The following is a 25,509-nucleotide window of genomic DNA, read 5'->3' on the forward strand; positions in this document are numbered from 1 at the left end:
GCCGCGCACAACCGCACGTGCAGGTGAGGTCGCCAGGTGAGGGGCGGGCAGGACAGGGCTGTGGACTGGCTGGAAGGGGAGTTCCCCAGGATAGGAGACCAGTCCTGAGAACGGGGCGATCAGAGAGGCGTGGGCCCCGAGCCCTGCGCTTTCTGCCTTAAGCCACCGGCTGTAGGACTCCGGGGGCACGGGGCGGGGTCTGTGATTGCCCATCCTCCTCATCCCCCGGGTAGGGGGATTCGGCGGGTGGGGGGCGGGGACGGGGGCGGTTACAGCTGACACTCCAACAACCCCGGGTTGAATTTTTGGAAAATCTGAGCATATGACCCTCATAGTTGAAGTTCGTGTTGTTCAAGGGTCAACTTATAGTTCCCTTAATATATATATAATTTCAGAGAGGAAGGAAGAGAGATACAGAAACATCAATGATGAGAATGATGAGAGGGAATCATTGATCAGATTGATCAGCTGCCTCCTGCACGCCCCCCCCCTCCTCACTGGGGGTTGAGCCCCCAACCTGGGCATGTGCCCTTGACCAGAATAGATCCTAGGACCCTTCAGTCTGCAGGCCACTCCTCTACCACTGAGCCAAACCAGCTAGGACTATAGTTCCCTTTTTTTCTAGGTCATTTTCAGTCAATTTTGGTAGTTTTGTTTCGTTTTTACAGAAAACTCAGCTAAGCTTTAAAAGTGACACAGCCCTGGCCACATTGGCTCAGTAGAGCATTGGCCTGTCGACCTAAGGGTCAAGGGTTCAAATCCCGGTCAAGGGCAAGGTTGCAGGTTCCCCAGTGTGCTTGCTCACGTGTGTGGGGGGGTGGGTAGAGCAACCAAACGATGTGTCACTCTCCCATTGATGTTTCTCTCTCTCTCTTCCCACCTCCCTCCACTCCCCCCTTTCACTCTTGCCTGAAATCAATGGAAAAATTATCCTTGGATGAGGATTTAAATTTTTTTTTTTAAAGTAACACAAATTTACTCATAATATTCTCCTAGATTTTCTTTTGTTTTTGTAGTTATGGCTGCATTTTCTTTACAGATATAATTTGTGTCTTTTCCTTTCTCGTAAAAGTCAATTTTCTGGAGTTGAAACCTTAGCTCATTCATTTTTAGTATTTCTTGGATTTTAATAAACAAATTAATGTCTATAAATTTACTTGAATATATATATATATATATCCCTTACAAGTCACTTTCCATTAGGGCTGATAACATACCTGCTCTCCTTCAGTTCTAAATATTTCATAACTTCCATTGTGATTTTCTTATTTATCCATGAGTTATTTGGGAGAGTAAGTTCTCAAGCAGCCTTTTTTAAAAAAAAAAAAAAATTATTTCAGAGAGGAAGGGAGAGGGAGAGAGAGATTGAAACATCAGTGATGAGAGAGAATCAATTGGCTGCTTCCTGCACGCCCCCTACTGGGGATTGAACCCACAACCCAAGTATGTGCCCCTGACTGAAATCGAACCTTGGACCCTTCAGTCCGCAGGCAGACACTCTATCCACTGAGCCAAACTGGCCAGGGCCAGCCTTTTTTTAAAATTGAATTATACTTGACATACAATATTATGTTAGTTTCAGGTTAGTATTTTTATACACCATGATAAATCTAGCTATCAAGTGTAACAATAATATTATTACAATATTATTGGCTATATTCCCTACAGTGCATGTACAATAAATTCCTGTGACTTATTTATTTTATAGCTGGAAGTTTGTACCTCTTAATCCCCGTCATCTGTTTTACCCATCCTCCCACCCTCCTCTCCTTCGGCAACCAACAGTTTGTTCTCTGAATTAGAGTCTGTTTCCATTTTGCTGTTTTGTTCTTTAGATTCCATAAATAAGTAAAATCATATGGTATTTGTCTTTCTCTGCCTAAGTTATTTCACTTAGCATAATACCTTTTAGATCCACCCATACAAAATCTGTTTGCTACTCAAAAACAAAGGTCATTACCCAACCAGTGTGGCTCAGTGGTTGAACATTGACCTATGAACCAAGAGGTCATGGTTTGAATCCTGGTCAGGGCACATGCTTGATTCCCGGTGTGGGGCATACAGTAGGCAGCCAATCAATGATTCTCTCTCATCATTGATGTTTTTTTCTCTCTCTCCCTTCCTCTCTGAAATTTATAATATATATATGTATATATATGTGTACGTATTATATACATATGTAATTGATTCTGATTTACTTGGAGGGCAGAGAGCCTAAAGAGTTGATATGTAAATCTCTCACATTGTTGAGGCTTCTTCATGATCTGATCACAATGGGTTTTGCATATATTTCAAGTGAACTTGAAAACATATTTTTTTCACTGTTAATTTTGGAGCAAGTTTCTTTATATACTAGTAGGCCCGACTTCTTAATTTTATTGTTCGGATTTTCTTTTTTTTTTTTTTTAAATATATTTTATTGATTTTATACAGAGAGGAAGGGAGAGAGAGACAGAGAGCTAGAAAAATCGATCAGCCGCCTCCTGCACATCTCCCACCGGGGACGTGCCCGCAACCCAGGCACATGCCCCTGACCGGAACCGAACCCGGGACCCCCCAGTCCGCAGGCCGACGCTCTATCCACTGAGCCAAACCGGCTTCGGCTATTGTTCGGATTTTCATCTCCCCCTTTTCCCTGCTTATTCTATCAGATTCTAATAGAGGTGAATTAAAGCTTTTCAGTCTTTTCAGGTAGTTCTGCCAGGTTTTGCTTTATGTATTTTGAGGTTCTTAGCTGCATACAAGTTCATATTTGTCATCTCTTTTTAGTGGATACTTTCTCCATTTATTCTTTTTTTTCTTTATTGTTTTATTTAAAATATGTTTTCATTGATTTTAGAGAGAGAGGAAAGGAGAAGGAAACAGAGATAGAAACCTCAATGAGAGATGAGAAACATCATCGATAAGCTGTCTCCTGCATGTTCCCTGCTGGGGACTGAGCCTGCAACCTGGGCATATGCCCTGAGCAGGAATCAAACCAGAAATCTCTTGGTGTATGGGTCAGTGCTCAACCACTGAGCAACACCAGCTGGTCTTTCTCCATTATTCTTTTTCCTTTTTATTCCTCTTCTACTTCCTGATGAATTAGTGTTCTGTATTTTTTCTCTTTACACTCATGTGGAACTGATGCTGTATATTTTTATTATTTTAGGGACTACCCTTATTTTTTAGCATACAATCTTAACTATACACTTTTCTAACAAATCCTGAAGGAATTTATTTTTGTCTCATTTCCTTGTGTGTGACAAGGATCTTCATGTGCTTTACCACAACCTATTGAGCACCCATCAGTCCATCTTATTGTTCTACAGTTTTAATTTTACTATTAAAAACACACAGAAACAGTTTGTCATTTGTTAATCACATCTATTTGGGGTATTAACAGTAGTGGGCCCAGGTTAGCCTAGTGGGGGAATGGGATAACCCAGCTCATCCTCCCCTTTGGGACCATAACAGTAAGAGCTAAAAGTGCTGTCAGAGGCCCAGAATTTTAGCATCAGGGAGGCCGAAGGTGGAGATGCCAAGAAGTCATCTGCCACGATCCCCACACCGAGTCCCATATTTCCTGCAGGTATCGGGCATTCAGGGAAGACGATGGGCATTATTCCGGGACTTACTGGAACCTTCTGGCTATCCGTCTGGCCTTTGTCATTGTGTTTGAGGTAGCTGGGGCACCTCCCAGGCCCTCTGTTGGCTTCCTCTTCTTGGCCTTAGCATGATTCCCCCACCCTCATGCTTTGCCTAATCTCACCATGTGGTTTTGGGGTTGGTGTGTCCAAAGGAATTGAGCCCTGGTCTTACCGCTCTGTCACTGTGGTCGAATCACAGTTCCTCTCTGCATCATTTCTCCATCTGGAGAAGGGAGCAATCCCTGCCTAGCCTGTCACAGGGCTGTGCGGACATCAGGATGCTCTGGGCACCATGTAGTGTCCCAGGGAAGCTACATGGGGCCACAGAAGCAGGGGGTGGTCTCTGGGGCCATGACACTGCTGCTTTTCAGTTCACCCACACCTGGGAAGCAGGTGTCCACACCTGGGCCCATGAAGGCCACATTGGGTAGGTAGGGTGTCCATGGCTGGTCCTGTCCCCTCTCCCAGCATGTGGTGTTCTCCATCGGCCGGATCCTCGACCTCCTGGTACCTGACATCCCTGAGTCTGTGCAGATCAAGGTGAAGCGGGAATACTACCTGGCCAAGCAGGCGCTGGCTGAGAACGAGGTGAGCCCCCACCCACAGCCCTCGTGCGCCCACTGTGGAGTGGCCCCAACCAGGTACTTGCTGCCAAGCAGGCCGGGGTGCATTTAATCACACTCTCCTCGGCCACCCTCCTGGACACAGGCTCTCTTGGGGACGAATGGAGCCAAGGACGACCAGCCCTCAGCCTCAGAGGAGAGTCTGGGCCCACAGCCTAGGCGACCAGAAGCCAGCCGGTCCTCGCCAATCCCTTCCCTCTAAGGTCGCAGGGATCATGTTGGGGGCTGAGGGGCCTGGAGTCAGACCCACCTGGAGTGCAGAGTCCTCAGGCCCTGGAGATGAGAGGCCTCCTCCTCTCCTTCTCCTCAGCTGCCTTGGGCCCCTGCTCCTGCCCCCTGCCTCCCAGGTCCTGGTTGCAGCCCCCACTGGCCACCCCTTTAGAGTACCCAAAGCCAGGCGACTCTAGCAGGGGAACCTGGTGGGCTGGGGCATGCCTCCACCATCTCCCTCCCAGCCCCATGAGCCAGTATCCTCTCCTCACACTCCCCCAGGGGCAGAATGGCTCCACCCTGAGACTTGCTCCTGTCACCCCCACCCGCCTCTGGGCACACTGCCTACTCCCCTACATCTTTACTCAGAGCTGTGGCCCTTCCAGGCCTCAACCCTCCACTTCGTGCCATCCTGGGTCCCTGCACCCACGCCCCCCCCACCCTCCCTGCTCACTTCTTACTTGCCCATCAGCCCTCACATGAATCATCTGCCAATCTAGCCAGTGGACTCTGGGTCCTGCGTCCTCTGGTGTTTTGATCCTGCTGTCCTTGGAATGATGGAATGACCCCTCTCTAGGCCCACCTGGTTACACAGAGTCCTGCCTGCCCCCCAGCACTCTATGTTCCAGGTCACAACCTGGAGTCAGCTCAATCCCTCACCCACTTTCTCCGCTCCCCATTCCTAGCCAAGGGCTCCTGAGTCTGTCACCATTTCTTGAACCTGGTGCCCCCTTTCACTCCCAGCCACTATGAGTGACCTCTCAGGCTAAAAAGCTGTACTGCCCAGCTCCCTCCCAGACTATAGCCTGAGGCTGAGGAAGGTTTGGAAGAAGACTCAATTTTATTCCCTGACCTGTGAACACTGGAGTTTCCCGTATGTTTACACATGATCATCTCCAAAGTTGGGAGCACCTTAGTACATCCAGTTGGACCTTGTCCACTGACCAGCTTGTGAACCCCCTTCCACAGCCTCCTTCCATTAACTCAGTTAACCGCTGTGCCCATGCGTGACTCCACCACGGGGTGCTTGCCCTTGGCTGTGCACTCCCTGCTGGGTGTGTGGGTTTTCTCCACCTGTACCTTGTAATTCATGCTGGAATAAACCTCCCGAAGTACTGTGCGCACCACTGGCTTCCTCGGGGCACACTCCTAGACGCGCTGTCAAACTTCCTCCAGAAGGACCCATCGATACCTCTCTGCACAGCATTCTTGCCAATGTGGTGCCATTAGAAACCCACCGCTCTGGCCTCAGGCAGCACTGTGTGCACTGCAGGCAGCGTTTCCGAATGAGGTGAGCAAAGGTGCCATTGGCACTGCTTCTGGGCATCACTCATTCATCCACTTTGAGAAAAGGGATGGTCCTTGGAGCAGCAGAGCCGCCCAGTGGTGAGGCCAAATGGTTCCATCATGCAGTGTCCTCACAACATCCACAAGTACTTCCTTCCAGTGGTTGCTTTATTGCTTTCTCAAACTTTGTAATTTTAGAGTAAATCTATTGAACATAAGAAAATACTTGAGCCTTAACTCAGGTTTTCTTGAAGTGAACACACACAATTGTAGTCAGCATGTCAATCTAGACAGCCTATCATCAGCCTAGTGCCTGGCATGGACCCTCCCACCTAACCCCTTCCCACCCAGAGTGGCCACCACCTTGGACTCTAATGCAGTGGAACCCAGAGTCTGGCCCCGACCTTCAGGGGTGGTGCATCACGGGCCCATCCTGCTGCCATGTGCACTCCCTGTAGCTCTGACCCTTGACGCCTCAGTCCTCCCTCATATGACAGGTGGTTCCTCTGTATCTGCCTGGAGGCTGGGAGCCAGTCCTGGGGACACCTCAGTTTGCTGAGAGAGATCATTCAGGCAGAATCCTGAGCTGAGTGAAGTAGCAAGGTACTGCTTCACAGCAGGTGAGGCAAGGTCAGGAGCCCAGGGACAGGCAGCCAAACAGCTGTGACCACTGCTGGCCTCCCACCATGGCCCCTGCAGGGCAGTCAGTTAATGTGGTGCTGAGAACTACAGATGCCAGCTGGGAGAATCGCACCAAAGATAACTGTTTATGGATGTCTGTGACCACTCGAGTGCCATGGACTGAGAACACATGTGGTGTGATAAAACGAGCCTCGGCACACTGCATCTGGTTTTGGGTTTTATTTTAGAATTTATAAAATTCCAGTGTCATCCATATTCATGAGCCTTTACACATGTTTGCATATAATCTCCAAACTCCAAAGTTAAGGCCAAGGGATGGATTTTAACTGTGGACACACATGATATGGAAGACAGTCAACAAGAGGAAATGGACACTCATGCCCCACCCTTGCCCAGGGCTCCTGCAGCAGCACCAGAGGCAGCAGGAGAGCCCCAGGCACAGTCACCTCATGAGCCTGACTAACAGCCACACAGTGAGAACCCGCACAGTGTAGGAGAGGGGGCTGCACTTACATTTAGGAATAAGTGCAGATGTGCAAACACCTGTTGGGGCAATTAAAAATCCACCTTTGCGGGGAGGGGGTTAGATATCACAGAAACATGAGGTTCAGGCAGATGCCAGAGGGCAGGGAGGGGTCGGAGGGGAGGGCAGTACACTGGCCAATAGGAAAGGCTCCAAAACTCATGCAGATAGAAGGAACTCCAGGGACCAGGGAGGTAGGGGATGGTCCTGGAGAAAGGCAAAACAGCAACTTCCCTTCTCACTTCCTTTTTCAATTGACTCCACCTAATTTGGGGTCACCCAACCTATTCAGCTGGAGCAAATGTTTTCCTACCCCAATTCATCACTTCTACACATGGGCACATTTGAGGCTGCTTGAGCTAATGGGAACTCAGAGACAATTGATACCAGACTTGTGTTCAGCAATTCTGGTCTATTCAGAAATTTCAGTCTAAAGACTGCCAAGCTGAGCAATCACCGAATAGAAAACTTCATGGAGAGGGTGGTCAGGGAAGAAGTGACCTTCCCCAGGGAAGGGCTGGGCAAGGGGTACTAGTTGGCTTCTCTAGGAACTCCATTATTTGGATGGAAAACTTGAGAGGGGCTCAGTCACCTCTACAGGGGTAGAGGTGGGGATGGGAGACCAGACAACCTGGAAACCAAGGGCCTGTGGCTCTCACAACACCGCCTTGGCCACCTTTCCTCTCCAGAGCACATCACCATGCTGGCTGGGGCAGGGCACCCTGCCCCACCACCCTGAGAAAAGCAGATTCCCTTAGCAGGACCTGGTCCTCCAGCCCAGGTTGAGTGACAGCCTCTCTCCACCCCAGGACCAGGAAGCTGCCTCTGAAGGCCAGCTCCCAGGGTCAGCACACGGAATCCATGTGTCCGAGGGCAGCCTGTAGGATGGTGTACGCACTCTCCACTCTGGACTTTCCCACTGGCCACTTGCAAGTGAGGGTGCGACCCAGAGCTGTGACAGTCAGTGGACTCAGGCACTCGTGACCAGTGCCGTTGCAATCAGGAGGCTGAGCACCTGGGGCGGCACCACCCTCACCATGAGATCACTACCACACTGGCTCTGAGGTAGAAAGGAGACTGGACTCGGCATTTGGGGAGGGGCAGGAAAGCTGAAGTCGGTGTGACAGGTCAGCCGGGAGGGGAAGTGAGTCTCCTCTGCGGGCCACCTCTCTCCCCATCCCTGTGGGTCTCACACCAAACCCAGGTGGTAGATGCAGCCTCACTTACAGGCCTTGCCCACCAGATGCGGGTCCTCCGGTGCCTGTGGTGCAGGAGCACACACTTGGAACCTGGTCCCCTCTCTGGGCCCAGGTGCTCCAGTGTGCACAATGGGCCTTCTTCCCTCCCTGTGGACTGGGATGTGCGGGCTTTGGCAGTGGGAAGGAAGCGGACTGCAGTCTACAGAGGGCTGGACTACAGGCAGAGGGAGAGAGAGAGAGCTGGGAAAGGAAGAGGGCAAACGTTTGGCTTTTCTAAAGTCAAGGAAATTTATTTCCTGAGGTCACGACACAGGAAGTGGGCTCAGCCCCAGCTGTGCAGCAATCTTAGTGGGGCCAGGGCCTTATTGACATGCCGGTGGACCGGGAAGCTTGTCGTGAAATGTCCAATTGCCTCTATTAGTGTTTGAACCGTGGAAAGCCGGCCCACAGCCGGTGTCAAGGGCAGATCCTGAGCACGTGCCGGGCGCTGGCCAGGCCTGAGGACCAGCTGCACACAGCGCCAGGCGCCCGGCTTCACTGTGAGACCTCGGGGAGGGGGAAGCGTCAACAATTTATGGAGGGTCCAGCTGCTGAGTCAGATTGAAACAAACCATTGCGTGGTGGGGTTTGGGTCAGCAGGCTGGAGAGGTTTGTTTTCTGATCATTATCGTTTGGGGCCCCAAGGGAGGGTCTTGGGGGCCACCTGAGCCCCAAAGCTGGGAAATTCTTCAGAGCTGCTCATATCTGGAGCCTGTGGGGACAGAGAGGGCACAGCTTTACTAAGCAAGTTTCACTCAGGAAGCTCCAAAATGGACCCACCCTGACCCTGGGCCCACCCACTGGCGGGTAAGTGGGGCAGGCATCCCCACTTCCCGGGCACAGGGAGGGCACCCAGGATGAGCACTGTCTGACCTTCTCACTGCTGTTGGCAGTCCAGGGAGCGTCCCGAACCACAAAGCCCTTGGAAGGTGCCTTGGACTCCTCGTGGGCTGGGGGCTTCATGTACACCTGCAGGACCTCGCTGTCCACCACGTCGGCCAGCTGTGGGCACAGGTGGGATCAGCTGGCAGTAGTGATTCCCCGTGAGCATCCACCACTGTGCTCACCCTGCTCTGAGGCGCTGGGGCTCGCCTGCACCTGGCAGGCATCTGAAAACACCTGCATGTGGCCTCATGTGACCCTAGAACTCACATATTCTTCCTCCAAGTTGAGGATGTGGTCGATGGCCTCCTCCACGTTCTCTGGGAGCCCCGTCACGGTGACGCAGTTGGGGTCCGGGGCCCCGCTCTGCGGGAAGCGAATGTCCACCTGGAAGGAGCACACATAGCAGCTGAGGTGGCTCCAAGTGCCCATTAGAGGATTTTGGACTAAACAGTGGCCATTAGGAATGGCTGGAACAGTCCATTTCTAGTGTTTTCCCTTTGGGTTCATGAAACCTAAGAACCTGGTTCATGGTCCCTCATCTTCACATGTGAGGCCAGTGCACTGCAGAAGCAGCTGGTGTAGATGCCCCAACTCCAAGATGTGTATACCTCCTAGGGATTGGCTGGGGTGGCAGGCAGCCAAACCTTTGGAGCTAGCATAGGGCACTGACCAACGGCATCAACTATACAGCTGTAACCCCACTTGACCTCACCGCCTTAGCGATGAGCACCTGAGCCTTGGATGTCCGCCCTTTCAGACCTCTGCTGGCCCGTGAGTGTGCTCAGCAGTTTCGGCAGGAAAACTGAGGCCCTGGTGTCCCTCACCAGCCCATGGAAGAAAGCTCTGACAGCAGGGAGTATGCCGATCTCACCCATGGGGCTTCCAGAACTAACATACACTCTTCACGGTGGGGCTGAAGACACACCTTGAATTCATCCATGATTTTGCGAATGGCTTTGCCACGGGCACCAATGATGCGGGCGTGGACACGGTGGTCTAATGGGACGTCCTCAGAAACCATCTGTTCAAGTTCACCCACAATTTTCAGTATGGCATCCCGGGCAGCTTCTGTGTTCTTTTCATACCCTGTGATGGTGATTTGGTCCTGCGGCTGAGAAAGGAGAATCCCATCAGAAGAGGACATGTCCCAGGATTCCTGGCTGGGAGGGCACACAGGGACTGGAGAGTGTTAGCTGGATTGAAGGAGGCAGGCTTCAGTTCAAGGGGAAAGCCCGATCCACTCAGAAGAGAAAGAAGGGGAAAAGAAACAATATCCATTTATTTAGCTCCTGCCCCTCCCAGTAACCCACAGGAAAAGAAAGAGCACCTGCCCACAAAGTCACGGCAGGACACTAGCAGGTGAGAGTCTGGGGAGGTCCCCCTGGGCCTCTCATCTGGAGGGGTCTCAGTGAAGACGACCGACCTGACCTGAAAGAAGGTGCCAGACGGTGTAGCCAGTACCCCATACCTCTGATCATACAAATGTCTGGATGAGCACACGAGATTGGTAAAGAGTGAGCAGAGCAAATGGGTAATTCAAGGCACAGAGAAAGAAATGGGAAAACAAAATAATAGCCTCAGACCACATTCTTAACACACTGCGGGTGGATCACGAGCATTCTCATGTTTGCATATTACACAGTGTTTTACATAAATGTTAAAGGCACGCCTTAAAATTAAATACGCACTGCATTTTTAAGTTATTTATTACATGTTCTTACAAGCTAAGTATGAGAGTTTGTAAAACCTATTTTGTACTCGTTCACTAGAAACTTATCTGGCCACTGGGTAAAGCCAGCAATAAAACTACTGGTGCGCAATGTGTTAAGGACAGAAAAGAGTATTATACACGCCAAAAAAAAAAGAACAGAACATAGTGTAAGAGAACCAGAGAATCAGAATAAACATCAGGAGCCCTGGCCAGCATGGCTCAGTGATTAGAGTGTTGGCCTGAGAACTTAAGGGTCACGGGTTCAATTCTGGTCAAAGGCACATACCTGGATTGCAAGTTCCCTGTCCTGATTGGGGTGTGTGTGGGAGGCAACCAATTGATGTGGCTAATATCAATGTTTCTCTCTCTCCCCTCTCCCTCCCCTCCACTCTCACTAAAATCAATTGGAAAAATATCCTCCAGTGAGGATCAAAACAAAGTAAAACAAAGAATAACCTGGAAATGGAATAGAGGAACAGGAACTTAAAAGACCCATCTGGGAGAGAGACAGAGAAACCCCAGGAGTCTAGGTGAAGCAGATGTAGGACAGGAGACGACCCTATCCAGTCCCCACCCAGCAATGCCCAGAAACCCCCACTCCCCAGTGAGGCATCACGCAGGGCAGAACACAGTTGGCATAATTCTCACAGGAAAAAGCTTTGTATGAAAGATGTAGCTGACTGACCCTACTTGGTTCATGGGATGTTAATAGTCTAAACACTAAATAATGACTTTACAAAACCAATAATTATATGGGAAATTTGTGGGAAATAAAGGTGAGGGGTTGGAGAGAGCTAAATTCTCAAGATCAAGATAATTAAAACATCAAATAAAAAATAAAAAAAGAACAGCAATGTAAACATAATCCTTAGAAACAGAGATCAACAGAAGAAAAGGCAGTGAAAGGCTGTACCTGGGGCAGGATCAGTTCAGGGAGCACAGAGGAAAAGGGATGCGAGGTCAGCACCTACAGGCCTGACTCACTTTCTGAATGACAAAGACCCTGGAAGGGAAGGCTGGGGAGAGAAGCAGGCAGGAGGCCCGCAGTGACGCTCAGACACAGGTTGGAAAGGCATAGTATGGTGGGACCAGGCCAGTCTGCAGAGGCTTGTTGGGATTTTCTGGCCAGAAGGTTCCAGGGAACCATTTCTGGGTGCTCTGCTGTGCAGCAAATACTGCAGGAGACCCAAGGAGAGACTGGGCTCCCCACCTCCCCGAGAGCCAGGAAGGGCCAAGAGATATAAGACAGGCAGGGATATGGGATGGGGTGGGCCCAATGCAGTGCAGAGGGCAGAGGGTGTGCAGTTCTGCAGGGCTCTACCTGTGAGGACAACTGTGCGAGGACCCTGCCAGAGCCCCCAGATAGGCACAGGAAAAATGCCCAAGTCCACATGGCAACACATCCATGACAGGGAAACCTCACCCAACTGGCACATGCCAAGATGGGGCCCAAATCCGGAGCCAAACTCAGTCCTCAAAGACCTGCCACTCTGGATCCTGCTCTCTCACCTCCCAGCTGAGCTCCTCCTGTTTGCCTGGTCACTGTTCCCAGTCAGAACAAATGTCAACGAGAGTCCATCTGCCCCCAAAGTACTCCAACTTGCTATCTGACCCGAGATGTCTCTTACCTGGTTCCCATCATCCTTATCAGGAAATTGGATGTTCACGTCATGCTCCAAGCGGATTTGGGTAATCACTGCCCCCTTTCTCCCAATGATTTTGGGATGGTATTTAGGGTCGACAGTGACGCTTAGCTTAAAACTCCTTAAAGCCTGTGGATAAAACAAGTGAGAATGAGGCAAAGGGTGGAACACTTGAGCCTTGAGCTTCACTTCACTATCACATGTATCCACATGCCTCTACTCCATCCTACACTTGGAAAGTGTTCTCTGTTACCACAGCAACAAGAACAAGCCACAGCTTTTCCATGAGTCTGTGCCACATTCCATCATCAGCTAGTAATGAAAACCAGAGCCTTGACCTGCACAACCAGGTCCACTGGGCCTTCAGAAAAGGACCGGAGAGGCCTGGATGATAACAGGTGGAACTGTGTGTTCGAAGATATGGAGCAGGGATCTGAGGAACAAGCATTAAAAAGGCTAAAAAGAAAGGAGGGAACCAAAGTGGTAAGGGGACATAGCCCCAATGTGTGTGCCCAGAAACCTGGTCAGAGGACAGACACCCTGCAAAGTCAGTGCTGTGCCCAAGACAACTGTGCCACACTGACACTGCAGGATGTCTGAGCTCAGTCATGCACCTCAGTGAAGAGTTGGTACCCTGCTTAACCTGCAACACTACTAACAGTGCCCAGGACCCGCCCACTGTGCGTCACTCTTGTGAACCCCCGGCTCCACCACGGGTGGGCGGGCTGTCACCCCTCATCAATAGCAGGGACACCGCACCCACTCTGGGCTTCAGCATATCCTGGGGTCTCTCCAGCAACAGCTCTCAAAAGCTCTCAGAGGGCCTCTCAACCTCAACTTCCCTATAAAGTTGAAGGCACCAACACGTCTCCCGATGTACTTGGGAAGAACTTGCTAATAAGCAAGCAACACTGTTCTGATAAAGACTCCCCACTTAACAAGACCTCTGGATGTTGACTGGGTCTGCCTCCAGCCTCCTGATTTAACTGGTTGAAGTGTAGCCGGGGTGCTGGGTCTCTTAGAAGCCCCTGGTGATCCTCAAGTGTGACCACACTTAGAGAAGAAACATCCACGGCCCCACCTGCTGCTCACCCGGTCCTCCTGCTCTGCCTGCAGCTCCCGCACACGCTCCAGGAGCCCAGCCTTGGCCCGGTCCAGATTTGCAGCGAGGCCTGTGATGGCGATGACATCAGACTGCAGCTCAGGTGCCGGGACGTGAATATTCACCTGGTGAACACGGGAACAGACCTGATGTACGTGGGGGTCCCTCAGGATGGGGATGTGTCTATCTGGCTCCTCTGACGGTGAGCTTGGAAGCCATGATCAACCTGTCACATTTGGCCAGGAGATACACCCACAAGCTGGGGACAAGGAGGTTGGGTAGTGTGAAGCGTGATAACCAAGAGCAGGAGGAGGGCACCTCCCCTGGGTTGGGTGTGTGACAGCTCACTTCCTAAACCTGGTAGCCAGGGATAGGACCTGCAAACTGCTTACCTCAAACTCATCCATCATCTTGCGGATCCCGCTTCCCTTCTGTCCGATGATGTACCGGTGAAGGTCAAAGGGCACTTCCACTTCAATGGTGACAGGAACCAGAGCCTACAGGGAAGAGGGTTGTTAGGCCCAGAGCAGTGAGCAGTGACTCTGTGGGCTCAGCAACAGGACTTCATGGAGAGAAGTACAGTGCATGTCGGAACTTTCCTTACTGTTCCCCCTGGACTGAGTAGGCCACTGCTAACCCCAGAGAAAACATGGGAGAAGGTCCAGTATTAATGCTGGCAGAGCAGCTTTCAGACCCTGGCCCCAAGCCTCTGCTCTTAAATATAGAAGGCCCATTAGTGACGCAAAACAATAGAACAAAAATCCAGGAAAAACAGGACTTGAGACCTATAGGGGCAGGGGAGAGCCCTTAGACATGGAGGCTGCCCCGACCCCCAGCCTCACAGAGGTAAAGAATGGACTATGACCACCCTAGTCCCAACCGCCTCCAATGGCACCAACCCCTAGACATGGGAGAGCTGTTTCTCACCTGTCTCTCGGCTCAATGCAGAGGCTTTGTACATTGTGCAGCATTTAGAACAGCACCCAACATGTAGGTGGCACTCAGTAAGTACTCACTGCAAAACTGATTCATCCTCGCCCTAGCCGGTGTGGCTCACTGCATAGAGCGTAGGCCTGCAGACCGAAAGGTCCCAGGTTCGATTCCAGTCAAGGGAACATGCCCGGGTTGCGGGCTCAGTTCCCCAGTGGGAGGCATGCAGAAGGCAGCCAATCGATGATTCTCTCTCATCACTGATGTTTCTATCTCTTTCTCCCTCTCCCTTCCTCTTTGAAATCAATAAAAATAGAAAGACAACCATCTGTAACAGTACAATTCATTTAAACAACAATAAAAAAACACTCGACTCATCCTCACAAGTCCAAACATCCCTACTTCACAGAGAGGGACACTGAGACCCTCCAACTGTGCTCTCTGCAGCCCCCAGGCTTGCAGGCCGAGGCTGGCCCCATGCTGCTGCCAGGACTGGGGAAGGAAATGCCACAGTCTGCAGTACAAGCCACAGTGCTCGGACTTAGGACTTTATAAAGTGAATCTGCCATTAGGGAAGCATCCCTCAGGTCACCACTCACCCCCAAGGAGGGGGAGGAGCCACACGCACCTCAAGGGCTTCCTTGGCAGCTTCACACTTTTCCTTGCGGCCAGAGATGATGATGATATCACACCTCCTTGGAGAGCCAGGGTCAGCCTCTCTGCCCTCCCCAGCATCGTCACCATTCTCCTGGACAGCTGGCTCTGCACTATGAACTGGGGAGAGAGCAGAGGAGCAGGTCACACAGGCCTCAGTCATACTGCCTCACTTTCAACATGGACATGAGTACTCGAGACACAGGAACTGGTGGCAGGAGAGGTGAGAGGTGCCCACCGTGTTTGAGAGGGGAGGACAGATGTTCCCATGGCCCAGGAGACCTGGTTCTGGGAGGAGTCAGTGGGAGGGACTTGAAAGATTTAGGAGGGACAAGGTGACGCTGCACCAGCTTCTTCTGCTACGAAGAAAGCAAGCCACAAGAATAAAGCGACCTGAAACAGGACACACAAGCAGCTGGTGAGGCTCCCGTGGGCCACACTGGGGACCATGTATGTGCCCAAATTAACACCAAAAGAATATTCCTGGTGTGAAACAGAATCCAGTAGTCTGTACAATATAAATAAGTAAGCAGGCATGACTGCCTAGAGCAGTGATGGTGAACCTATGACACGCATGTCAGAGGTGACACGCGAACTCATTTTTTTGGTTGATTTTTCTTTGTTAAATGGCATTTAAATATATAAAATAAATATCAAAAACATAAGTCTTTGTTTTACTATGGTTGCAAATATCAAAAATTTTCTATATGTGACACGGCACCAGAGTTAAATTAGGGTTTTTCAAAATGCTGACACACTGAGCTCAAAAGGTTCGCCATCACTGGCCTAGAGCCATCATGATCCTGGATTAAAATTGGGGGGCGTTTCAAAACAGAAAATCTGAATGTCAACAATGAATTCATAACTCACATAATCAGATCTACAGATTCTGATGAACATACTAGGGTTATCGCAACTGATGTACGAACATCCTTACTCTTAGGAAATAGCCATTATGGAAAAGGGGCAGGTCTGAAAACACAGTGTGTGCGTGTAAAGAGATGGGTGGGTGAGAAAGACAGGGAAGGTTTGAATAGTGAGTACAAAGAGTAGATTTTTGTTCTGTTCTGTGCAATTTTTCTGAAGTGTGAAATTATATAAAAATTTAAAAGATATTCTAGTGTGAAACATAAATGTGACATGTATGATCTAACTAGCTTTCAACTCAAATTAGCCTATATTCCGAGAGAAGCAGAGGAGCTTCGGTGGCCAAGACAAGCTGCAGCACCAGGCAAAGTCAGAATACACCAGTGCACTCAGCAGGCTGCAGGCCCCCAGCTCATCCCAGCTTGCCCCCCGTGGGTCCAGGGAGACTAGTCACAGAGAGAACGCTTTTTTGTGACAACAGGAGGAGCGCAAAGAACTTACAAAGTTAGGTCTGAGATAAAAGCCAGATCCTGCTTATAGGTCACCTCCTAGCCAATCCCATCCTGGGGACAAGAAGCAGAACCAGATGACAAGCAAGATATTGGGAGCTGAAGGACCGTCCCAGAAGAGCAGCCAGTCACCCAGTGACATCCTTGGATGGGTCAGAGGCTGCTAACCCTTCTGTAGCTGTCTGGCCTCACGAGGCACAGGACCCACAAGGAATCCAGGGAGGGAGGCTACTGCTGTGCACAACAGGTGCAGCCTCACCACAGCTCTCACAGGGCCTGTGAGGAGCAGGGGAACTGAACACGGGCTTCCCCTCCATAAGAGGCTGCATGCAGGTCCTTTCTCTCCTCTGGCCTTGTCATCAGCTGCAAGCCTCTAGGACATCTGAAGGGCACCTCGTTACCTTAAAGCAACTGACGAGGCCACCACCTGGGGACCAGGGAGCCTGAGCCTCTGAAAGCCCCGGGTCCCCTGACATGTCCAGCACCAAGATGGATGAAGCTTCACCAGGAAACATGTCCCCACATCTCCCCAGACCAGGACCATTCATACTCCTACCTCCCACCTAGCATAGAACTCCCCGTGGGGACCCACCTGGGTTCTCCTCTTTGTCTGGGAATTTAATTTGAACATTATAGTCCCGAGTGATCTGCTGGATTCTGGAACCTTTGGGGCCCATGACAGAGCGATGGAATTTCTGGGGTATGGCACACTCTATGGTCACCTGGGCTTCCTGAGGGGAGGAGGGCACAGCAAGAAGAAAAACAAAGGCAAAGGTTAAGGTTAACTACTTATGATTGATTCCTGTTTACACCACCTTCTTCTGCAGCCACTTCCAGGAGTGCAGACACACCCCTTTTCCAAGATGAACCCAGGGCTCATCTTACAATGGGTTGAAGGGAGAAGGGTTGTGGGAGGGGCCACAGGAGGCCTTCTGAATCATTTCCCCAAAAGAGGAAAGCATCAATGGTTCAGCCACACAAACTACTCTGCTGCTTGCTCCCAACCAACATTTGAATACAGCAGCATCTGATTTCTCTCCATACAGGGAGCCCCTGCTATGTTAGCACCTGGCCATGTTAGTTCCAGGTGATAGGGACCTGAAGATGCTGTGGCTGTGACTCCAGTTCTAAGGCCATGGCAGGGAGGTGCCAGGAGAAAGGGCCCAGTTCTCTACAGGCTGGTTTAGAAAGCCCAGTATGTCTATGTGACCTCTCCGTGGACTCCCTGGCACTGTCAACCTCCTTTCCTCCCTTTGGAGCAGAGGAGGAGGGAGGCAGCTGGTTCCTGTACACATGGTACTTTCACAAAATGGACAGCTAAGTTGCTTCTCACAGGCAGCCTTCACCCACTGAAGGAAGGGCGAGGAGGGAGGGGGCCTGCAACCCGAGGGATGTTGGGGGCAAGCCGACTCCCCAGCTTTGAGTGGCTGCCAGGCCTAGCACCCTACAAACTTCTAGGTGCTCACCAGGTCTTCGATGATCTCCTGGATGCGCTTTCTGGCTGCCTCCACACATTCCTTGGCACCCTTGAGAGTCACTTTGTCACTCTGTGTGCCAGACCGTGGGAAGCTAACCATCACCCCACCGTACTCCTCGGCGATTTCCCGCAAGACTTGGCCTCTTCGAATAACAAAATGACGGTGGTGCTTGGGGTCCACCAGCATGTAGTCTTCTACCACATTATCCTGTAGCATGGAGACAAGAGAAAGTAAAGGACCAATGGTGAAGGCCCCATTCCCGATGCTCAGGTGGCCCCAGGGAGACAGGGCCTTACCAGGTTCTGAATCAAGGCCTCCAGCTCCTTTTGGGCCTCCTTGACAGCATCTTCTTTTCCGATGATGGTGATCAGGTCCTGGTCCTTGTCCTCTGCCGTTGGGAATATGATGCGGGCTCCGGTGGTGTCACGTACCTTGCGGATCTTGCCACCCCCTTTGCCAATGAGGAACTTGTGGTACTCCGGCTTGGCTCGGATGTCAACAGTGAAACTCTTGGTTTGCTGCAGAAATCAACCCCATATACATTGGCCTAATGCCATCTGTCTGGCCCCTGGAGCAGGTGAAGAAGAAGCCTGATAGGACAAGAGTGTGGGGTGGAGCTTACCTCACGCTGTCCCATCGTCCTCTTAATGAGGCTAATCAAACCTCACCCAAAGAAATGCATGGCCATGCAGACCAACTGCCCTTGTACTTTGCTTAGCCTCAGTGGAAGATACCAAGACAGAGTATCAGACCCAGAGTCCCATGCCTGTCACTTATCAGCTATTACCAAACTCTGCCAGGACCCACATGGTGTGGGGTACACCTGCACGGAACTATCAGCCCCCCCTCCTCCCAACAAAGGCAGAGTGCTCTCCGTTTAGGTATTCCTTCGCCAGCGGCCTGGGTGAGCCTGCACACAGCCAGCAATGCCCAAACCTAAAGCTCAGAGACCCTAGCCAACCAGGACACCATCTGACACCAAGAAACTAGACTCAGTCCTGGCCAGTGTGACTCAGTTGAAGTGTTGTCCCATACACCAAAAGGTGGTGGGCTTGATCCCCAGTTGGGGCCTGTGCAGGAGGCAAATGATTGATTTTTCTCTCTCATATCAATGTTTCTCTTTCTCTCTCCCTGACCCTTCCTCTCTAAAGTCAATAAAAACAATTTTTTTTTTAAAATTTGGGCCCAGGAAAGACCCCACCACAGGAACCTTGCTGCAACGCCAGCTACTCTGGCAGATTGATTCACCGGGAGGGACACGCTTCTCTAGGGTGACTCAGGCCCACAAGCAGGAAGAAGGAACACAAGGAAGAGCAAAGCAGGATTGCCGGATGCTAGCAGCACACCGATATTTTGTCACCTTCCAAGTGCTGACTCCACAGAACACCACAGAGAGCCTCTAACTTTAGACAATTACTCGCAAACAGCAGCAATGAAAAGCTAAAAGTTTAGGCAAGCCCAATCCACCAATACAATAAAGGATGACACAAAAAACCAAGTGGGGCTTCCTCAAGAATACAAGGTTGGTTAAACATTAAAAAAAAAAAAATCAACTCCTGCTATGCAACACATTGGAGGCCCCTAGCAATGCAGTAAGATGAGACACATAGGTGTACATAACAGAAGCGCACTGTCCACTCATAGATTATGTGTTTTACATAAAACTCACAAGAATCACCCTAGTCAGTTTGGCTCAGTGGACAGAGCATCAGCCCGCAGACTGAAGGGTCCCAGGTTTGATTCTGGTCACAGGCACATACCTTGGTTGCAGAATCCCTGACCCTGGTCAGGGTGTGTGCAGGAGACAACCAATCAATGTGTCTCTCTTACATTGATGTTTCTCTGTCTCTCCCTCTCCCTTCCTCTCGCTCTAAAAATCAATGGAAAAATATCCATGGGTGAGGATTAACAAATATCTAAATATATAAAAGCCTAATATGTCAAGTGGCCGACTGTTTCACCAGTCACTATGACACACACTGACCACCAGGGGGCAGACGCTCCGACCGGTAGGTTAGCTTGCTGCTGGGGTTTGGCCAATCAGGACTGGGTCAGACGGGCCGGACACACACTGGAGCCCTCCCACGGTCCCTTCCCGGCCTGGATCATGCACTGGTGGGGTCCCTTGGCCTGGCCTGTGCACTCTTGCAATCTGGGACCCCCTTGAGGGATGTCGGAGAGCTGGTTTCAGCCAGATTTCCGCAGGCCAGGCCGAGGGACCCCACTGATGCACGAATCCATGCACCAGGCCTCTAGTAAAAAACAAACAAACAAACAAAAAAACCCCCTAAGAATCCGCACAAAAAGCTACTAGAACTAATAAGTGAGCTTTACATCAGACACACAAAAAAGGCCAATACACAAAATCAAGTATGTATTTCTACGCCCTACATTATGAATTACAAGAGTACCATTTATGATAGCATTAAAAAACAAAACAGCTGAAACCGGTTTGGCTCAGTGGATAGAGCGTCGGCCTGCAGACTGAAAGGTCCCGGGTTCGATTCCGGTCAAGGGCATGTACCTGTGTTGCGGGCACATCCCCAGTGGGAGATGTGCAGGAGGCAGCTGATTGATGTTTCTCTCATCATCGATGTCTCTAACTATCTCTCTCCATTCCTCTCTGTAAAAAGTCAATAAAATATATTTTTAAAAACAAACAAAAAACAGATGTAAAATTGAACAAAACATGAATAAGACCTGCATGCGAAGAACTACAAAATGCCAATGAAAAGTCAAAATCTTAAAAAAAATTGACGTGCTAGACTGGAAGATTCAGAAATGCTGAGAATTCTCCCGAATTTGATCTTTAACTTTGACATAATCCCAATAAAAAAACCAAGCAGGAATTTCCCCCCTGGAAATTTTCCAAATGCTTTTGGAAAGGGAAAGGGTCTGTAACAGCCACAGCAATCTGAAATGCAAAAATGCTGCTGGACCCACCAGGTATCCCGTCAAGGCAGCCACCCCAAACCTGCGGTGTCCCTGGAATGGAGCAGCGTGTCCACACACAGATTGGCGGACAGGTTTGAAGAAGGGGCAAAGGCGATTCAATGAAGAATTTGGGGGCCCGATGAGCAAAACATGTTATTACAGAGGTGGTTGCACAAACACTGTTTGTGAACACTACATTAACAAGGGTGGATTTAACTATAAAAATCCTTTTTAAGGTAACAATAGATTTCCTACTTTACAGACGTGGGCATCTGACCTTGAAAGACCCTTCAGTAATGGCAAGATCAAAGAGACATAAAGGTACATGAAGTTTTCTGACCTGCCACAAAGAAAGGGTTTTTAGAGTTTTCTATCCTGAAGAGAGGACACTTCCATCAAGTAGCACACAGTGACTCCTCCTGGGGTGGCACTCACCTTCTCCTCTGCCAGGTGCAGAAGCTGTTTCTTGGCCTTCTCCACATCCGAGGAAGGGCCCCTGATGACAACTGTGTCGCTTCCCGAGCCTTCCACAGGGAAGTGAATGTGGACCCCGCCGCACTCCTCCATGATGGAGCGGATCAGGCGACCCTTCGTGCCAATGAGGGAGTTGTGCAGCTTGGCAGGGATGGAGACCTCCACCTCGGCTATGTTGGCCTGAAATCACACACGGCACAAGAGAACCACATTTTTTTCTTTTCTTTTTTTTTTTAATTTGTTTCTGGCACCCATAACTGGAATCGAACCTGGGACCCTTGGGTCTACAGGCCAATGCTCTATCCACTGAGCCAAACCAGTCAGGGCGAGAACCACATTTTTGTGTGGCAAGAAGGGCAAGAGCAAGAGTCAGCCATAATCGATGTGGCGAGTATTCAATAGACCTGGTGCAGAAGGAGCCCAAAGCGTGCATGTGTGCGTGTATATGTCACACAGTGCAAAAGAGAAGCTGCGATGTCAGATCATAAACAGCGCTGCTCCTTCAGGCCCTCTCTGGTTCGAGCAGTAAAGACAAGTTTGAGATGGTTATGGATCAACCTTTCCCATTAAACTCTATATATAAGCAAGGACTCTAAGTGCATTATCCTGACTGTGGAGGGGATTTCATGGACATATACATATGGCAAATGTATCCAACTGCACACTTTAAATGTGTTGTTTCTTACATGTTCATTTTTCAAAAACTGGGAAAAATATAACACCTTGAGGACATGAAAATTTCCCAGCACCCAAGTCAAATGCTACTGCTGCTTAGGACTATCAGTAAGCACTGCCAGAGATCACCACCCAGACCAAAGCTCCTCTATGAGGGGCTCTGGCCCTCCTGTCCCTTCCTGTCCCCAGGCCAGAGCCTGTCCTACAGTCAGCTTCACATTACCAGGTCTTTCTGGATGGACAGGATGCGGCTCCGGGCAGCCTCGCAGTTGGCCCGCTTGCCTGTGATGATGATGGTCTCCGAGTTGCTATTTTCTGCTGGAAGGTCGATCTTGGTATTGCTTTCTTCACGAATCTATGAAAAAGACGCAGTGAGAAGCAACTACCAATGAGACACCCAGAGCCCAGAGCTAGGAAGTAAGGCCCCTCCTTCAAATTTAAAGCCAGAATGGCACAGGACCATGGAGGGCAAGGTGAGAAGAGCCACGATTCCGGGGACAAGCCAGCCAGTCACCTTTTTAATGTTTGCGCCTCCTTTCCCAATGATGTTCTTGTGAAACTGCTTGAAGATCGGAACAGAGATCGAATAACTATTTTCCACCTTAAAAACAAGAGATTGCCAAATTAACTGTCAAGCTAGAGCGTCCCTAAACAACAGAATGCTAGGGAAGACTTTGTCCTGCGTCTCTCTTACTTTCTGACCTTCAAAAGTTGTCAGGAGGATGGGTGAGATAACTACTCAACAACTAACTCACCTGGCCTGTCACAGCTGACAGGTGCAGGGCCCCCTTTTATAAAAAGTGGACTGCCACAGACCCTACAACCTGTCAGATGTGTGTTCCACAATCCAGAAGCAATCAAGTCGACCCCGGTGCCCTCAATTGGGCCTCTAGGGCAGTGATGGCGAACCTATGACATGCGAACTCATTTTTTTGGTTGATTTTTCTTTGTTAAATGGCATTTAAATATATAAAATAAATATCAAAAACATAAGTCTTTGTTTTACTATGGTTGCAAATATCAAAAAATTTCTGTATGTGACACGGCACCAGAGTTAAGTTAGGGTTTTTCAAAATGCTGACATGCCGAGCTCAAAAGGTTCGCCATCACTGCTCTAGGGTAAAAGGGAGTGGGTGCCACTACAGGAGGAAAGCAGGCTGGAGATGGACAAAAAGAGGATTAAGCTCAGAACACTCAGCTCTACTGGGCAGCAGGACAAGCCCAGTGCTAAGGAGCCCAGGCAGCTCCTCTCCCAGGGGGTCACAAGCTAAGTGCATGCCCGCAAGTGACTGTAGAGAGCACAGGGACGCCTGCAGCCTCTCTATCAACCGTCTCCTCCCTTTCTAGGTCTGAGGAAAGAACAATCCATAAATGACACTACTTGTACAAGTCTCTCTCCTCACTGGATGGGACAGTTTCCTAGGTGTCTGAAGACCCATGAAGGAAACAAGGTCACTTGGTATGGGACATAGAGGAGCTCTCCACTTTAATTCCATGGAACACTCAAGCTGTGACAATTTCTGCCAGTGTAATTTCAGGTGTTGAAAGGTAGCATCATGACTGTCCCAAGTCCCTGAGACGGCAGACTCACCTAATGCCCAAGTGTGCTGATGGCACACGTCCCCTACCCCCACCCCCCCATCACACAATAAAGGATGGAAAGCATCTCCTACCAAATCAGCAACCATCTTCTGCATGTATTTTGTACACTTTTCCACTTCATTCTTGGGCCCTCTAAGTTGGACAATATCACTTTTTTGTGCTGGGTCTGGGAAGTTGATGATAACCTAGAATAAATCACCAGGAGACCAAGTTCGATTATTGGTGAGAACGCTAAAAAACTGAATACTACCAAGTGCCAATCAGACCGCTGCTGGAGAATTATCAAAATAAGGCTGCTGGGCAACTACCTCTGGGAATTTGTCCCGAATTTCACGAATCCGTTCACCCTTCTGCCCAATGATTGTGCGATGAAATCTCTGCTCAATGATTAGATCCTTGGTACGCTCGTTTTCCTGAAAATACATGGACAAGAAATAAATGCACTTATTACAAGCAAGGTGAACAACCTCCCTCACAGCAGGGAGGTAGTGCCAGCCACACTGGCCAGTAGACAGCACCCATTAGCTACCTGCCCTCTCCACCTGCCACACTGTGTGCTGCCCTGGGTGCACACTGTTCTCCTGAATAAAGTGTAACGAAAGAACTGAGTGCAGACCCCTCCAACCAAAAGTGCTACTGCAGGAGCCATATTTACCAGAGCCATTCACTCAGTGCTGTGTTTTAACAAGAACTGAGGCCTGACACTGCACAGCAGGGAACGATCCCTCCTCACCACCAGGAGGCTGGGATAACTGCCCATGTGCATTAAGAATCACTCAACATGGGGCACTGAACCTATACAGTCCACACTATCCTCGAGAGCAGCAGTTGCCAACCAGTTGACGACCGCTGCTCCTGAGGGCTTGTTATGTCAGAAGATATATAAGCAGGGGTGGAAAGCAGGGAAAAACACTACTTATCTGGGAGATTCTGGAGCATTGGGGTGACAGAGAAACGAGTGTTCAGCACTCTAGTAACTAGACGCCAGAGCAAGGGACCATGGATGGTCAGGATAAGAGCTGGCTGGTGTAGGGGGGAACCTAGGACACTCCCAGGCTGAGGAGTAAGTTCAGGGACAGCCAGAGAGTGGCAGAAGGCCATGCCATGCCCTGGACTACAGCTGAGGCCACGAAGTTACTACATAAAGCTGGCCTCCAATTTGGGGCCCTTCGCATGGGTAGTGAAAAGATCTACAAGCATGTCGAACTTGTAGCCCTCAGACCACATGCTGCCCACAACCAATATTTTTGTGACCCAGCCAATATGGTATGTAAGAAACGTTTAATAAAAATTTCATAACTTAATTTTTACAATATCTTGTTATACATAATTATTATTCTTTAAATTGATGTTTCTATATATCTCTCTCCCTCTCTCTTCCTCTCTGAAATCAATAAAATATATGTGTGTGTGTGTGTGTGTGTGTGTATATATATATACATATATATATATATACATACACACACACACACACATATACATATATATATATGTAAAAACCTAAGAAACTGTTGACCAATCACTATGATGTGCACTGACCACCAGGGGGCAGACGCTCTGACAGGTAGGTTAGCTTGCTGTTGGGGTCGGCTGATGGGGACTGGGTGAGACGTGGCTGTATATGCCCTGGAGCCCTCCTGCAGTCACTCCCTGGCCCAGATCGTGCACTGGTGGGATCCTACGCGCTCTCACAATCCAGGACCCCTTGGGGGATGTCATGGAGCAGGTTTCAGCTGGATCACAGCAGGCCAGGCTGAGGGACCCCACCAGTGCACAAATCCGTGCACCAGGTTTCTAGTTATTATTAACGAACTATGTTTGCTAATTACTGATTACTCTAATTGTGTTGCATAAAACCTAAGAAACTGTTGACCAATCACTATGATGTGCACT

At 49.8% G+C, this 25,509-nt stretch overlaps 2 protein-coding genes across 3 annotated transcripts in view; one reads left to right on the forward strand and one right to left on the reverse strand.

Annotated features, from left to right (window-relative positions):
• The window catches only part of ANO7 (anoctamin 7), a 26,537-nt gene extending 20,955 nt beyond the window's left edge, over window positions 1-5,582 (forward strand). The window contains exons 22-25 of the mRNA XM_006760681.2: window positions 1-23; window positions 3,572-3,662; window positions 4,098-4,217; window positions 4,338-5,582. Coding sequence (XP_006760744.1) covers window positions 1-23; window positions 3,572-3,662; window positions 4,098-4,217; window positions 4,338-4,454 — 351 coding nt within the window. The 3' untranslated portion in view covers window positions 4,455-5,582. The remainder of the gene's footprint in view (window positions 24-3,571; window positions 3,663-4,097; window positions 4,218-4,337) is intronic.
• Window positions 5,583-8,376: 2,794 nt separating this feature from the next.
• Window positions 8,377-25,509, reverse strand: part of HDLBP (high density lipoprotein binding protein) — a 74,053-nt gene continuing 56,920 nt past the window's right edge. For both annotated transcript variants that reach the window (XM_006760528.2, XM_006760529.2), the window contains exons 13-28: window positions 23,925-24,029; window positions 23,688-23,801; window positions 22,529-22,615; window positions 22,238-22,369; window positions 21,301-21,519; window positions 18,228-18,449; window positions 17,920-18,138; window positions 17,046-17,184; window positions 15,052-15,197; window positions 13,886-13,990; window positions 13,484-13,618; window positions 12,377-12,520; window positions 9,963-10,148; window positions 9,305-9,421; window positions 9,026-9,154; window positions 8,377-8,864 (exon numbers count right to left, since the gene is read on the reverse strand). In XM_006760528.2, the coding sequence (XP_006760591.1) occupies window positions 8,778-8,864; window positions 9,026-9,154; window positions 9,305-9,421; window positions 9,963-10,148; window positions 12,377-12,520; window positions 13,484-13,618; window positions 13,886-13,990; window positions 15,052-15,197; window positions 17,046-17,184; window positions 17,920-18,138; window positions 18,228-18,449; window positions 21,301-21,519; window positions 22,238-22,369; window positions 22,529-22,615; window positions 23,688-23,801; window positions 23,925-24,029 (2,286 nt within the window). In that variant the 3' untranslated portion in view covers window positions 8,377-8,777. The remainder of the gene's footprint in view (window positions 8,865-9,025; window positions 9,155-9,304; window positions 9,422-9,962; window positions 10,149-12,376; window positions 12,521-13,483; window positions 13,619-13,885; window positions 13,991-15,051; window positions 15,198-17,045; window positions 17,185-17,919; window positions 18,139-18,227; window positions 18,450-21,300; window positions 21,520-22,237; window positions 22,370-22,528; window positions 22,616-23,687; window positions 23,802-23,924; window positions 24,030-25,509) is intronic.

This window comes from Myotis davidii, unplaced genomic scaffold, assembly GCF_000327345.1.
Source record: "Myotis davidii unplaced genomic scaffold, ASM32734v1 scaffold370, whole genome shotgun sequence".
NCBI classification, from domain to species: Eukaryota; Metazoa; Chordata; class Mammalia; order Chiroptera; family Vespertilionidae; genus Myotis; species Myotis davidii.